The sequence below is a fragment of the Branchiostoma floridae genome, chromosome 8 (genome assembly GCF_000003815.2).
Source record: "Branchiostoma floridae strain S238N-H82 chromosome 8, Bfl_VNyyK, whole genome shotgun sequence".
NCBI lineage: Eukaryota > Metazoa > Chordata > Leptocardii > Amphioxiformes > Branchiostomatidae > Branchiostoma > Branchiostoma floridae.
The window spans coordinates 15,686,640-15,702,735 of NC_049986.1; the positions used below are offsets into that span (position 1 = coordinate 15,686,640).

General features: G+C 42.8%; 2 protein-coding genes across 6 annotated transcripts in view; both read left to right on the top strand.

The window, feature by feature from the left end:
- The window catches only part of LOC118420807 (peptidase inhibitor 16-like), a 45,213-nt gene extending 33,739 nt beyond the window's left edge, over positions 1-11,474 (top strand). For 4 of the 5 annotated variants that reach the window (XM_035827816.1, XM_035827815.1, XM_035827814.1 and 1 more), the window contains exons 6-10: positions 5,147-5,247; positions 5,541-5,644; positions 5,980-6,167; positions 6,919-7,027; positions 9,593-11,474. In XM_035827816.1, the coding sequence (XP_035683709.1) occupies positions 5,147-5,247; positions 5,541-5,644; positions 5,980-6,167; positions 6,919-7,027; positions 9,593-9,828 (738 nt within the window). In that variant the 3' untranslated portion in view covers positions 9,829-11,474. The remainder of the gene's footprint in view (positions 1-5,146; positions 5,248-5,540; positions 5,645-5,979; positions 6,168-6,918; positions 7,028-9,592) is intronic. The other variant, XM_035827817.1, reaches the window with a different exon arrangement.
- Positions 11,475-15,216: 3,742 nt separating this feature from the next.
- The window catches only part of LOC118421587 (uncharacterized protein C11orf98-like), a gene marked incomplete in the record, with an annotated part of 2,282 nt that continues 1,402 nt past the window's right edge, over positions 15,217-16,096 (top strand). The window contains 2 exon segments of the mRNA XM_035828935.1: positions 15,217-15,401; positions 15,624-15,751. Coding sequence (XP_035684828.1) covers positions 15,366-15,401; positions 15,624-15,751 — 164 coding nt within the window.

Consider the following 16,096-nt stretch of genomic DNA (forward strand, 5'->3'; position numbering starts at 1 on the left):
TCGTGTTGGAAATCAAACATTGATTTTTCTGCGTATACAAGAACAATATTCCAGCTGCAGAGAAAGCTATCACCACAATGCTTGCTCAGTATCTAACCTGTAACTGTCGACCTTTACGCACAGTTCTATATATTTCAGTCTGGACAGGCCCCACTCGCTTCCCGGACCACCAGGCCGAAGCCAGTATGGGTGGCAACAGCTTAAGGGAGCTGAACACGGTCCACGAGTGAGAACTAGGCCAGCTAAAGGTAGCCAATAAACAGGAACACAGAAAATCCATGGTAGGAAGGAATGTGACACGAGAAACTCGTCATGATCTTTGTCTTTATTCCAAACTTGCATAACAAGAAACGCAAACACCGGTTCAGTCAACGGTAAAATCACCATCCAACATTACCGTGCAGACGCTGCGGACCTTATCGAAAATTGCATGTCGTCCAAGGTCACAATCTAATTGTGACAAACGAAGTTCCATTGTTCCCATTGTGTCCTCCATTCCTTTGACCTTTACTTCTGACCTGTCCAACAAGGTAGGTCTTCACTGTACTACCGTACGGTCTTGTTACCTACCATGGATTTGTTCACCAACCATGCAACAAACCAAACAAAATCTGAGGTTGTCCAACAACCTGTCGTCATATCAAATGAAACACCGACTCAAATCAAACAAAGTTACGATTACCGTCCACCGGCGCCCGTTGTCTTACAGCGAAAATCCACTATACCGTCTGACGCACCCCGCTGTCCAACAACGAATTCTCTACACGATTGTCCAACAATCTCACCACACCGTCCACCGGTGCCGTTGTTCAACAGCGAGTACAATATACAACCATGTACTGCACCCCACCGTCCGACGGTGCCGCTGTCCAACAGCAAATACAACATACAGTCATATACTGCACCACCCCCTCCAACGGTGCCGCTGTCCAACCGCAAATATCAGATACAACAAAGTACTGTACCACACCGTCCAACGGTGCCGCTGTCCGACAGCGAATATAACATACAACCATGTACTTGTACTACACCGTCCAACGGTGCCGCTGTCCAACGGCGAGTACAACATACAACCATGTATGTACTGTGCCACACCGTCCGGCGGTGCCGCTGTCCAACAGCGAATACAACATACAACCATGTACTGTACTACACCGTCCGACGGAGTCCGCTGTCCAACATTTACAGCGAATACAACATACAACCATGTATGTACTGTACCACACCGTCCTACAGTGCTGCTGTCCGACAGCGAATACAATATACAACCATGTACTGTACCCCACCGTCCAACGGTGCCGCTGTCCAGCAGGAAATACAACATACAGTCATATACTGTACCACACCGTCCGGCGGCCACGCTGTCCAACAGCAAATGCAATATACAACAAAGTACTGTACCACACCGTTCAACGGTGCCCGCTGTCTGACAGCAAATACAATAATGCAACATTACTGTACTGTACCACACCGTCCAACGGTGCCCGCTGTCCGACAGCAAATACAATATGCAACAATTTACTGTACCACACCGTCCGACGGTGCCGCTGTCCAACAGCAAATACAACATACACGATGTATGTACTGTACCACACCGTCCCACGGTGCCCGCTGTCCGACAGCAAATACAATATGCAACAATTTACTGTACCACACCGTCCGACGGTGCCGCTGTCCAACAGCAAATACAACATACACGATGTATGTACTGTACCACACCGTCCCACGGTGCCCGCTGTCCGACAGCAATACAATATGCAACAATTTACTGTACCAAACCGTCAGACGGTGCCGCTGTCCAACAGCAAATACAACATACACGATGTATGTACTGTACCACACCGTCCAACGGTGCCCGCTGTCCGACAGCAAATACAATATGCCACAATTTACTGTACCAAACCGTCCGACGGTGCCGCTGTCCAACAGCAAATACAACATACACGATGTATGTACTGTACCACACCGTCCAACGGTGCCCGCTGTCCGACAGCAAATACAATATGCAACAATTACTGTACCAAACCGTCCGACGGTGCCGCTGTCCAACAGCAAATACAATAAACACAAATTACTGTACCACACCGTCCGACGGTGCTGCTGTCCGACAGCGAATACAATATACAACAATTACTTTATTACGTCATCCGACGGTGCCGTTGCCCGACAGCGAATTCTAACCAATTAAAACATTAAATCGATCGACGATCCTCAGTCATACAGAGTCAAAACCTAAAGTTTCCCCACAAAAGTTACGTCCTCGGTACTAAGAAATCAGACCACTGCGCCCCGCTGATCAGCCTGAGAGGATCTGGGGAGGAGAGAACGCCGGGTTAGTGCAAAACTGCGACCCACTCCGAAACTACGTCTCGCTGATCAGCCTGACAGGAGCTGGGGAGGAAAGAACGCCGGGTTAGTGCCGAACTGCGCCCCGCCAGTCCGCCTGACAGGAGCTGGGGAGGAGAGAACGCCGGGTTAGTGCCGAACTGCTCCCCGCCAGTCAGCCTGACAGGAGCTGGGGAGGAGAGAACGCCGGGTTAGTGCCGAACTGCTCCCCGCCAGTCAGCCTGACAGGAGCTGGGGAGGAGAGAACGCCGGGTTAGTGCCGAACTGCTCCCCGCCAGTCAGCCTGACAGGAGCTGGGGAGGAGAGAACGCCGGGTTAGTGCCGAACTGCTCCCCGCCAGTCAGCCTGACAGGAGCTGGGGAGGAGAGAACGCCGGGTTAGTGCCGAACTGCGCCCCGCCGATCAGCCCGACAGGAGCTGTGGTGGAGAGAACGCCGGTTTAGTACAGACCTGCGACCCGCCCCAAACTGCGCCCCGCCGATCAGCATGACAGGAGCTGGTAAACTGGAAGAAGGGCACATCACATGTTACGTCACCGCGGCAAAAATTACTGAGAAAACAGAAACATCTCGAGTTCACGAGGGTCAAAAGATCTCTTACTAGCGTACAGGCTGTCCGACAACCTGAAGTGCAAAAACAAACACTTTCAGAAAGGATATCACAGTCAACTTGGAATCACCGCTGCAAATTGTTGACTACTGCCCGAGTATTGAAGTCTTTGAGCCTGGTCCAACCACTTTCCGGGCTGTTGACTGCTCCACAGATTGCAGAAATGCTGGCCTAGCACAGAAAACCATGGCAAAATTGTACGGTAAAACAGACAAGCAACACTGATAAAACGAGAGCAGCCCAATCAGGCAACTCTACCCGAAACATGGCGCTTCGGCACACACAGAAAAACACTGACCACCACTTTGACGACTGCCCAAAGTTTCCAAAAAATGGCTTAACTCACCCACAGCGGTGTCAGTAATAAGTTTAACCACTACTGTCGTCAGGGGAGGAATGTCAGGTGCTCCTCCAGGCCCTCGGTGATCAGTTCAGTGTTGTTCTGCTCCATTAGGCTCCAAGCGCGAGAAAACAAGGATTACGGCAGTCCTGGTGGTGATACAGCCTTGTCTGAATACCTAACTCATGCGAAAAAAAAAAAAAAACAAGAAAATCAAAATGCATCCGAAGCCAAGTTAACCACGCTAAGTTGAATCAATCTCACCTGCGCACCCGAACACGTGCGCTCCACATACAGATGCAAATTCCACTCATAAATGACCCGAGTATCAGAAGGAACATTTGAAACCTCGAAAATGCTCTAAAACACAAGCTGCACGCCTTAGGAAAGGTGAGCAAACAAATTCACAGAATAATAAAACGAAATTCAGACAGCAAAATGTCTCTGCACTGAGAACACTGTCCCGCCAAAGCGCGGGAAACAGACCGCCAAACAAAAATTCCAGAACACGCCATAAGGCGGCAAGGCAATACTGCGTACCTTCTAGGTGTAGACACACGATGCAAACACTAACGCCAAAGGAAACTACTCAGTCCTTTGCTGCCGGCAAGATACGTTCCCAGAAGTAAAAGATGTCACCGGCTTGCACATGGCTGGTACCGCGCTACAGGAGCTCTGCTAGACAACGTCCTGTTCGTGCGGCTCATGATTCACTTGTGAATAGAGGGGGAGTTATATCACGTCATAAACTCACGCGAGTGGAGATCTCGCGAGAGTTCATTCCATTGTGATATCATTGGGAATCAGAGCTATACACCTTTCTCGCGCAGCGGCCATGTTAGATCGAAGACGAGGTCAATGAGGCAAACAGACAAAACTTATTTCTAAAATAAGCTCCTGTTTAGATTTCCCCAAAACCACACAAATTTTCACAATATAAGATCAAATAATAAATATTATAACTAGTGTTATGCACCAAAAGATGTATCAATTTAGAGTAGCGTAGACTGACGCCATAGTCCCTTAAGAGATGCAAAATAAAAACATAACAATGCAAATATTTGACGGACATGCAGCCAAATCTCTTATTGGTCACTTTCCTAATTGGTAGGCCATCATTGGTTGAACTGCTGATTATGATGGACAGTCTTTTGTTTGCCTCATTGAACTTGTTTTAGATCTATCATGGCCGCCGCGTGAGAAAGGTCTATTCAGCAAGAATTGCCGTAATACATTTCTAGATTTATTAACAGACATTAGAACCTCTGGATGCATGGAATAAGAGCTTTATCAGGGAACAAGTTACTTTCATCTGAAAGAGTTCATTTGTTCATGGTTCAGCTTTCGGGTGCATAATGCGGCGAATAAAAACTAACTTCTAATTTATTTTCTATCAGCACTACTCCTCACAAGTTGTTAAACAATTCTTATTTTGATATTACCCCTACCGCAAGTATTCATGGATTTCTAATGAACGAAAAGAAATTGTTATTTTTTAAACTTTATTGAAAAGTAACAATAATTACATACATTGTATATAATTATATACATTATGACATTTACATGTAAAGCTTCATGACTACATTGCCGACTTCTACATATATACTTTTTACCTTACGTGCTTGTACAAAACTTCTTGACTGTATTTTCTCATTGCTTTAACTATATAATACAAACAAACACATACTAATGCTTCGCTTAATATCAAAACAATCTTAGCGTCTACAAGTACAATCATGTCTCCATCGCGGAGTGTTGTTGTATCAAGTAAATGTGTATGTGTTCGATTATGTATATGAAAAAAATTGTTATGCTAACTTGATTTCTTATCAATGTTTTTACAAACCTCAGATGGTGTGGGCAGACACGACGAAGCTGGGCTGTGGTTGGACACAGTGCAGTGACATGGGCGGCATTCCTGCTGACTTCCTGGTCTGCTACTATTCACCGGGGTAAGGATTATGGCACTTACAGGTTCTCCAATTCAGAATGGTATGTAAGGAAATATCTCAAACTACTAATTACTAGACACTAGCAATTTGAAAACTTTGGCGGTCTTACAAAAAAACTCTACCAAAACATCAGTTAGTTACATGAGAAAGTACATTTTGGATAGTAATTGCTTTTTCTGGATTTTCACACCGTTTGCATCTTCTCTGTTTCTGAATGTTCTAAATTTTCTTGAATCTGCGCGTCAAACTATCAACACTAATTTTGCTTTCCTCTTCACAATATTGATTTTCAGGGGAAACTTCCAGCTCCACGGGCGGACGCTGCCACCATACACCCGGGGGGAGCCCTGCTCAGGGTGCGCCTCAGACGAGAAGTGTGAGGGAGGGACTCTGTGTGGTAAGAGACGCTTCTGTGAAGTACTGTCTGTGACATTGTCTTTCTGTCTGTCTATCGGTGTCTCTGTCACATTTTTATCTTCATTGTCTATCTGTCTTGTGTGTTCAACAGTATATTTGTGTGTGTCAGTTCGTGCGTGCGCGCGCGCGCGCGCGTGTGTGTGTGTGTGTGTGTGTGCGTGTGTGCGTGTGCCTTTCTAATCTGCATGATGGTTGTGAAGGCTGCCATCTCTGGTTGCCTTGTTCACCGTACGCGTAGTGTTAACTCTAAGATCCGTTCAACTACTTTATAGCTACTAAACACCAGTAAGGAAAAGTGTTTGCATCATATTATTGGCCTGTGTGTAGTGAAAGCCCCTCCGGTGGCGGAGCTGGCGGTGCGCCGGCCGTACGAAATGCTGAACACGAACGGACACCAGAGCAGGTTCGCCACCAACGGGATAGTCCGGAACGGCATGATGAACGACCCGTACTACACCACCACGCGGAAACGGAAGGCCCTCCGGAGGATTCCCAAGAAACAGGTAGGAACTTTTTGGTCGTGCCCCGTTTGGTATGATATGGTGACTAAAGGTGGATTTACATGTGCGTATGCACATCCGTATGAGGTCCGTATGGAACTCGTAGTTTACACCACCACGCGGAAACGGAAGGCGCTACGGAGGATCCCCAAGAAACAGGTAGGAACTTTTTGGTCGTGCCCCGTGTTGTATCTTGGTGACTTAAGGTGGATTCACACGTGCGTATATACATGTATGCACATCCGTATGAGTTCCGTATGGAATTCTTAGTCTACACCACAACGTGGAAACGGAAAAAGCCCTCCGGAGGATTCCCAAAACACAGATGGGAACTTTGTGGTCTTGTGGTCCCAACTTACAATGGAGAATGGTTACCATGGCAACGGCCATGTTTCAAAATCTTAAAAATCTTTTTTTTTTAGTTTGTCCACCGAATGTTTGATTTTCGCAGAGCCTCTTAACTTCTCATGTATTACCAGGCTCCTCGTTTTTCCTAGGATCCTAAAAATGTCTCGAAATAGGTCTTAGCTGTAGATGTAATGCTATGTTTTATTAAAGAATATCTTACAAGATAGATGTAATGTGGCAAAATCTTTGAGCTTTCGACTGGAAACAACACATGCCTTCTAAGTATTATCATTGCCATCCTTAATATATTTTCAAAATATGGTAGCCTATAAATCAGTTACCAATTCAATTGAAAGGATCACTCTAAAACCCAGAAATAGATAAAAGACTATGTTCACTACTCCAGAACGTGATCCGACCGTTCCGCTGCTGGGACGGCCGCCTCACCATCCCGCACCACTACATCTGTGACGGGGACCAGGACTGCGAGGACGGCTCGGACGAGGTCGACTGCAGTAAGTGAATGAATAACTTTATTGTATGTTCAGTATGCTCTCTAACAAGCTAAGTACAGGTCAAAGTAAATAGAATGCAGTTCCTAGTAATTCCAAGTACAAATTATGTAAGGATGTGGTATAAAACTAAAACTACAAACTTTAAGTCTATAGTATACTAGTACGCAGTTGTTCAACTTCTTCTCGCTTCTTAAGACAGTTGTAAATGTAAAGGCAGATGGAGTTAATGATACATGGTTTGTCTAATTGCATGAGGACTGTAAATTTTTCTCTGCTATTTAATTATCGAAAGTATGACCATATGGAAACATATCTGGTACAAAATTGAAAAAGATATTTCTCTCGCCGTTGTGTAGTGAACAGTAAACAATAAAATTACACTCGTCTTCTATCTTGTTTACAATACTGACACATTCTTTGCTGTAAAGGAATGTGGTTATGTCTACCTTTTTCAACAAGGAACTCTTCACTTCGTCTAGTTACTTGGAACATCCTTGACTGAATTAAGTCGGAGTATACACAAAACAACCATTTATATTTTGATATCAGATCTAGAGCCGTAAGACTTTACTTTCAAAGTCGACTCGGCGAGACATCAATCGTTTAAGATTATCTAATACACATGATAGACGTGCAGAACAACTGAAAAACTCTGTGATCGCTGATCTTTGTCTTATAGACTTATATATATAGCATAAATAGTTTGCTGACAGTCACTTCATCCTTCAAGGAGTGAACATTCTTGACTCGCAATTTATCATAAGTGAGGACAAGTGACCAAAAGTCATTAGCCTATTTCTGGACAAATCTAAATAGTCCCCCTTTTACACAACGTTTGAAACATGTACGAGGGCGGTTCAAAAAGTAATGCCACTGGTTTTATAACAGGCTCATATTTTCATCGAATGAGTTGAAATTTGGCACAAATGTGCAAGACTATATCCTCTTGAGATTTAAATATCTAAATTTGTGGTTCAGATTTTTATGAGCAACTGAGATGATTTTAAGATGACCACACCCTTAAAAGCTTGTAAGGAGATCAGTTCCTCTAGATCTTACCATTTTAAAACTGTTGTAGGAAGCTTTAATTTCACTTGTATAATAACAAATGTCTCTATAGATTACATGCCAAATTTCATGTTTGAACTCTCAATGGTTCATCTTTTACAGCTTCTAGAATGGAGCGAGTTGCTATATCACAGACAGTTTAATTAAAAGCCAAATACGTGATTTGTTGAATAAAGGTTTTTGTAGACTGCTTTTCCATTAGCCAAAAGATGTGAAACTTGGCACAATCATTAACTGTTTCAAGATCAAGAAGTGTGTTAAGTTTGATTTTTCTCAGTTAATAAAAAAAATTCGGTTATGGAAACTTTAAGCAGCCCACCCCTAATCCACCGCTAATTACGACCCTGACGACCTTACTTCACACCAGGAACGAAAAAGTAATAAGTGGTGGTATTTCAACGATGAAAATAGGCAAGTGGTTTATAGAGAAATGCAACTTGATGTGCAATTTTAGTTCCTTACAGTAGCTACAAGTGATTTAGAGACATTATCAATTGTACGTTAATTGGCCCTTTAATTTCTTCCGACGGGATAACAAGGGTGTGGTCATCTTGAACTCAACTCAGTCACTCATAAAAATCTTAATAACAAATTGAGATATGTCTTGTACCTTTGTGCCAAATTTCGACTTATTCGATGAAAACATGAGCCTGTTATAAAATCAGTGGCATTACTTTTTGAATCGCCCTCGTATATACTTTTATAGACATGCAGGGGGCTTGACGCCATTTTCATACGTATGTATGGTTTCAACCAATCGTGGGCCGCCCCGTCTACAAGTTAAACTTTCAAAAATCAAACGCCATGCATTGATGGAAAGTTGGCAGCAAAATAGGAAAACAATTTTGAGTATCACTGTATCACAGAACAGTTGGCACGTTATAAAATCTTGTCGCCCGTCGTGCCATGAACGAAAAACGATATCAGTATACGATAAGTGCATGATGGGTGAAGTACTTATGATCTGATGACAAGGTCAGGGGATGTGTCAAAGGTCAGGTTTCCATGGTTACGGCGCCATGATGAACTTCAGTCGAACCAAAACAGCCAAGGATTATTAATAGTACATCGTTTGAGTCTCTGATGTATTTTGCAAAAATGTGCTTCTATTGCATATGTATAAATGGCGATGAACATAATGTTAGTGATTGGAGAACATATAAGAATGCAGTACTCTTAAATAATTGTTTTAAATGTATGCTGGTCTACTTTACAACGGTACATAGCTACAACATTCAAAAATCGAGAGCTGGCATAGCCTTTTTGATGGTTCATGGGTACTTGTAGTTAGTATTACACAACCTCACTCGGCAGGGCTAGGACCCTGTTATCGTTGGAAAGGCTGCTAAAGTGTGATTTAGTCAGGCTAGAGCGTTAGCGACATCTACATCTCTTCGATACTGGGCGATGCCTCCGCTGGACATTACGAGGGAGGGGCTTTGCCCAGCACCTTCCGTCATACATTCATTCATTCTATCCTATCTGCTATCCAAATAGCGAGAAGCTGGTGCAAGGGCTACTACTGCCCGAGAAAGAGAGGCCGAGTGAACTGCGTGCACAGCCGGAAGGAGTGTAGAGCCATCCGGAGGACGTGGCGGCAATGGCAGAAGGAGCAGCGGTCCGTCAGGATGAGCTCCCTCCACGCGCCCTCCCCCTCACCACCAACGGAGCAGGGGGCGGAGGAGTGTACCGAGGACATGATAGAGAGGTTGAAGATCTTCTCCGTGGAGTAAAAAAGGATTGTTTACCGAGACACTAGTAGAGTTAGATACGCCAAAAAGCAGTTACTCAAGCAACTGGACATGATTTTGGAAACGGTCAGACGTTTCGAACAACATCCGTTTTTTTTCGTCAATGACACTTGAAAACAACGGATGGTGTATTTGAAACGTCTGGCTGTTTACAAAATCATATCAAGTTGCTTGAGTAACTGCTTTTTGTCGTATTTTATTACCTTGATGTCTAACCTTCATCGACGTAGTAGAGTTAGAAAATCAGACGAGAAGCTAACCACCAGTGTGTTCATATCTGCAAACATCATCGTCCTCATCTCCATCAAAATTATAAGGGTCAGGTTCGACTTCAAAATAGCAAAACCAGATGATTTGGCTGGAGATTTCTGTAAAGAATTATGTTACAATCACTCAAAACGTTGCCAATAGAAATAGCGTTTGTATTTATATAACGTTATTCCTCTGATCAATTCTAATGCAATGAATTCAGAATTGGTACCTTGGATGAACCTCGCCAACAGTTGGTGTACTGTATATAATGTGTCTATGCGGGGTGAGTCCAGTCTACCTTTAGATGGGTGCTTAATTACGTTCTAAGAAGCTACTCTTAATCAAGTGAAAGATTAGCAACTAGCTCAATCTGTGATAGAGCTACATTATCATCAAATACCTCCATGAATTTAGGAACAACATTATTTGTTTACATATTCTATGTGGGATTATATTTAGCGTTCAGTAAGAAATGTGAATAAATTAATCTACATTGTGTTTACGGATAGATTGTTCCCTTAATGATTCAATCAAACAGATATCAAGAACTACGTTAAAAATAGCAATAAAACTTCTCTTCTTAGCATTTGTACTTAAAAGAAATAGAATCTATAACTTACAGACTATTCTTTTTTCTATCATACCTTTTCTGAAATAGACATATCTATTTCTTCTTTCTGTTTTAAACTTTGCACCTCTTGACATTTAGGAACTCATCGTTGGCACGATGGTAAGCGTTTGTACTATATTTAGCACAATGACTAGAAATAGCTCGTGTCTAAAAACAGATGACTGAAAATGTTGCAAAGACGTGGGGGCTATGATTCGATTAGAATCGGCAGAAATCTAATTGTTAGATCCTTTGACATGTTACAACGCGGGGTTAGAATTCTAGAGTTGCAGGTCTCTGAGTGGTAACCACTAACAGTAAAAAAGGCTGCAATGTGGAGACATAACCAACCAATGGGTGATTTGTATGACCTAAATATACTATATATGTTGCATTTCTGTAATTTCAGTTCGTTGATATAGCCTGTGTGATATCCAAAGTGAGTATAGGTGCCAAGTTTCTTTCATTCTCTCCCAAAATATTTGCAGAGGAGGAAAAAGAAGTGGCGCCTGTAATAGGTTGGGCTATCCAGGCTACATTGATATTGATATATGTGGACATACATAACACATTCACAACGTAGGATAGAAATGACACAAACGTTTAATGTTTGTAAGATTTTAGCCATGAGGTAGATCACATCATAATCATAAAAAATCTGTGCGTTCATACAACTAGACTTATTTTAAATGTCAAGACATATTGACGTGTACATTCTTGTAGATGTTACGACGTCTGTAACCAAATAAACACATTTGTTACTGCATTCTGTTGCGTGAGGGTGTTTTTTGTTGTAAGTGCTATATCTTGCTCAGTTGTATTTTCCACTTTATAGTCTCAAATGTATTAAATCTCCATTCACAGTGACGTACAAATCTAAAAGGTAAATCATCAATGTCAAAGTGAGTGACATCGAAATAACGAAGCAAACTTTGGCAGTAGCAAACTTTGGCAGATTATGTTGCCTTCACAGAAGGGAAAGGTGTTGTGTTTGCTTCGTTTCTTCTTCTTCTTCTTCAAACAAATAGGGTCAATGACCTGGACCAGACGGCTGTCACCATGGTTACTGGAGGTGCAACAGACACCCTGTGGTGTTCGATTACATGTAGCATGTGGCAGGACATAGTTGGAGGGGCTGGTCTCCATACATATGGATGTGTTTGAGTTAGAATACACAGAGCAGTAGTTTGTTAGGCTAGACATATGAAGGTATTCATCATGTGTACATGTTTGCTTGCAAATGTTACATTTCTAGCTGTTATTTCAATGCTGCAGTCGTGGGGCGCGTTGAAACACCCATTCAGCCAGTTCTTGCATGGGATATCACAAAGGAAGACCGGATGCTGCAGACCGACCAAGCATTCCACGAATTTGTCTTTCGGAAGGGACGTAAAACGGGGGTCCCGTGCTCGAGGAGGCGTAAATCAGCCTCATTACCCAAATATTGGGTGCCTACACCAGATATTGTTATCATTATCATTATCAAAATTGGTCAATGAGCAAAGACAGGTGGTACAGAAAGAGTAGTAGCAAGCACAGTGACGATATTGTCATTACGTACTTAAAGCACACGGCCTGAAAACTCTCATCGTCCAACGTCTCGTCTAAGTCTCCGCTCTCTACATCCGAGCGACTCCTTTTGATCATCTTCCTCCACTCGAAAGTGATCATTTTGATCTGGTTGTCGAATTCGGCATCCTGGACGAGTACGGAGCGCCCCCCTGCGGCAGTAAGCTGTCTTTCACCAGTCCGGTCGAGCACTTTGCTGGAGAGGTATCTCATTCGAACCTTCTCACAAATCCCGCAGTGTTCCAACTCCTGGAAGACGCGAAGTCTTTTGTTACCGTCCAAGCACCACATCTTCCTGTTGATTCTTACTACTTCGATGAGCGGCACTCGCTTGATATCCACCTCTTCGTATAGGATCTGTCGGAAAAGTTCGGATAACTTCGTGCCGTTGTGGAATTCTCCCCCTACCGACTGTTGGGTGTACAGCACCCGGGAGGGGCGAATGATGATCACCCGCTCCGTTGTCCTGTTCGTCATCTGTGACCCCCGCTAGATCCAATGGTAGAGTCCAGCCAAACAATCATTTTAGAAAAAGTGGTTGCAGAGAATCTATCTAGCCCTTGACGTTTGGTTTGCTCGAATTTTTGACCGCAGTTGTCCACACATCGCGTCCTGAGAAAACAAAGACACGTCCGTGAAATTAAAGGTCCGTTTTACGTCATACGCAATGCATATGAACGGTGTTAATCTCAATTTACACACGGTGGGAATAATAGACCTGCTCATTGTCGTAGGCACATTGTGAGTTTAAATTATTCATAGTTTGATGTGCTGCTTATGATCTACAACGAGTACTGATTAAGCCAGTACACTGCCCATTTATTGTCACAGTTAGGGCTGAACTGGGCCACATCAAAATAACAATAGTGTACTTCAAGCATTTCAAAACAACTTTCACGCCCAAAGGAAGGATACTTTAACTTTCTAAAATTGTTTGAAATAAAACTGAGCACCGTATGGCAGTGTATTTTGGAAAATAATTGTAGTAGACGATTCAATGAAATTCTTTAAAACAGGTAGACGATATCCCAACATTTTCGCATGAAACTGGAAGTCGATTTAAAACGGCCCTAATACTGACCCTGTTGACACAGGCGCCCATTGTTGTGTCAGCTTGTTTTCTCTTGATATTCTTGACCTTTGTACAGTGACTTTTGGTACATGATCGAACACGATCGATAGCTAAATACCGAGTCTTACGAAAAAAACTGCTCTTCGTACCTCCCCAACCCCCTCATTTTAATCCGACGAAAGACAGATTTGATACAACAGGTGGTCTTCACTTAATTCACCCGTGGGAAAAATAATCGAGCGTGGTAAAAAGCTGTAGCATTGTTGTGTTGTCTAGCGGCTGTTACAAACACGTGACGACTTCATAACCCTGGGCTGCTCTAAATCCTTTGCATTGAAAGCGGGTAAATGTAGGGTATATAATCGAAAATTTATCTGTTGATATAATGCCACGTTTGGTTTTGCATTATGCCCATTGTCTAAATGTTACCAAGGATAAAAGCTCCTTGATGTTACTATTAAAGGGTGGTTCCAAAACATTTCAATGGGTCAGAAATTCAGGTCAAATCAGTTAATAGATTAATCATTCTAGCTCGATGATACCCACAAGAATTACTCACATTTACCTGAACACACGTCAGTGAAGATAGACAAGCTATCTGTGGAAACCGTTGTCAATAACATGTATCCAAACAAGTGAGGTACGTCCGGGAGTGCACGAGTCAGTTCATGTGTGACGTTACAGGTGCCACTGCCAGTGTTGAATGTTATAACATTAGGAAACAAACGATGGCTTAGATGCTACTATGCATAAAGACTATCTAAAGGACACAACTTAACACTTGAGGTTAGGTCATTTCTACATACATAATGATTCGTGTATATGGTAAGATTATTGCCAAGGATTGCTCAGTAAATGATATGGGTATTGCCCCCCTCCCTAACTCCACCTGTCCATAGACTTTGCACCTGTCAAAGACCACAGACCTTTTAGCACGCAGAAGTTAGTAGTCTTCGGTACAGTGAACTGTTCTATGCTTATACAATCTTACCTGAGGAAGTGGAGCGTCAATAAGGATGTGTAATGATGATGACAGGTTTAACAGGTGAAATGACGCAAAGATAGGGACGTCCTAGACAGGGTAACGTTACGTGCTAGGGGTCACCAGGGTTCACTGAGGGAGGATCCGGAAAGGGCGGGAGAGTAAATGAATACCGGTGAAGCGTTAACACTGAGCAAACATTGTATTCAGCTAGCGACCTTTAAAAAAACGGCTCATACGTCTGCATTTAAATAGCACAACTAGATGCTGAAAGTATTGTGCCACTAAGAAGTATGTTGCTTTCTTTATACTCGCTCAAAATCATTCAATATGCAAGTGATGCTATGTGGAATGCATCATCATGAATGATAATGAATGCATATTACAGTATGCTGTGCTGAGTATTTCTTTCCAGTTCAATAGCACGATAAAACAAAATTATGGACTCACCAGATTAACGTTATATCGTCAGTTATGATCAGTTATGAACATGTGTGTATGCAACTATGTGTTGTAAAAGAGTTTCCTCAGTTTCTATCCAGAATTGCATTACACAATTGGTAGAAAATATCGAAATTATTATTTTTTTCTCTGATCACTGAATACTGCTGGCTTTTGTTGGGGAAATGATTTCTTAAGAAGTTAAGTCTTATAAAACCGCCAGAAGTACAAGTGAGAACATATAGTCGATTGCAGTGTGCCTTGGAGTCGCATGGTGGCCGTGCATGTCGTAAAACCAAAGTATTGCCCACTATCTATTGCTTGAGCATCGGCAACAAACCACATGAAAAATATTTCTTTGAGTCCTGTTTGATATCAAAATTTTAAAAAACACTAATTTCTATCCACATTTTGGCTCGATTTGTTAGAAACCTTTATAGTTGTCCGAATTTGACTGTTTTGCGGCATTTGGGCTGCAGACGACGCGACCGTGTGGACTGTTCAGCTGTGTCGACAAGACACGGGAAGAAAATCAGTGTACAAATCGTCCTTCAGAGCTATTTTAGCTAGTTACCTGTCGTACAGACGTCACTATGGCACCAGGAAGCAAGATAAATCGGCCTAAAATCGTGAGTACGCAGAGAACATCACAAAACAGCATGCATTCACACAAGACACGTGTGTACATGTCCATAGGGCGTGGGGAGGGGGGCGGTCTGCACTGGCGTTTGGCTAGCCCAGGACAGCATCAATCAGTACCAGCAAGATTGTACTAACTTATAGTTTCTTACATTTGATTATTAGTGCCAACCTTTCATATCATCAGTTAATGGTAACATGTTAAATCACAGGAAAAACTGAAGAACCCCCGGAAGTTCAAGAGACAGATGAAGGCCCAGAGGAAGAGGCAGTTTGGGATAAAGATGGCGGATGTACAGGACAAGGAGATCATGCCAGCCTCACATCTGCTCAAGAGAAGGTAATGATTACGTAATCTCCAAGCAGATCCTACGGTGCCATAAGATAGTATCAAAGCTGGCCAAGGAGTATAGCCGGCCAAAGGGAGTCAAACGGGCACAGTGGGTTTGATACTATATTACGCCACCATGGATCTGCTTGGAGATTAATGATTACGTGCATGGTGTTAAACTTAAAGCCTGCGTCACAACTGAAGAGAACACCACCTCGCTAAATTTCAAAATCGAATGAGCATTGACCATATTTTCCACTCAAAATCTGCATATTCCCCCTGTTACTTGTGATGATGTTTAATGGTATGATATAGGGATCTTATAATCTCCAAGCAGATCTTGCTGTGGCAAAT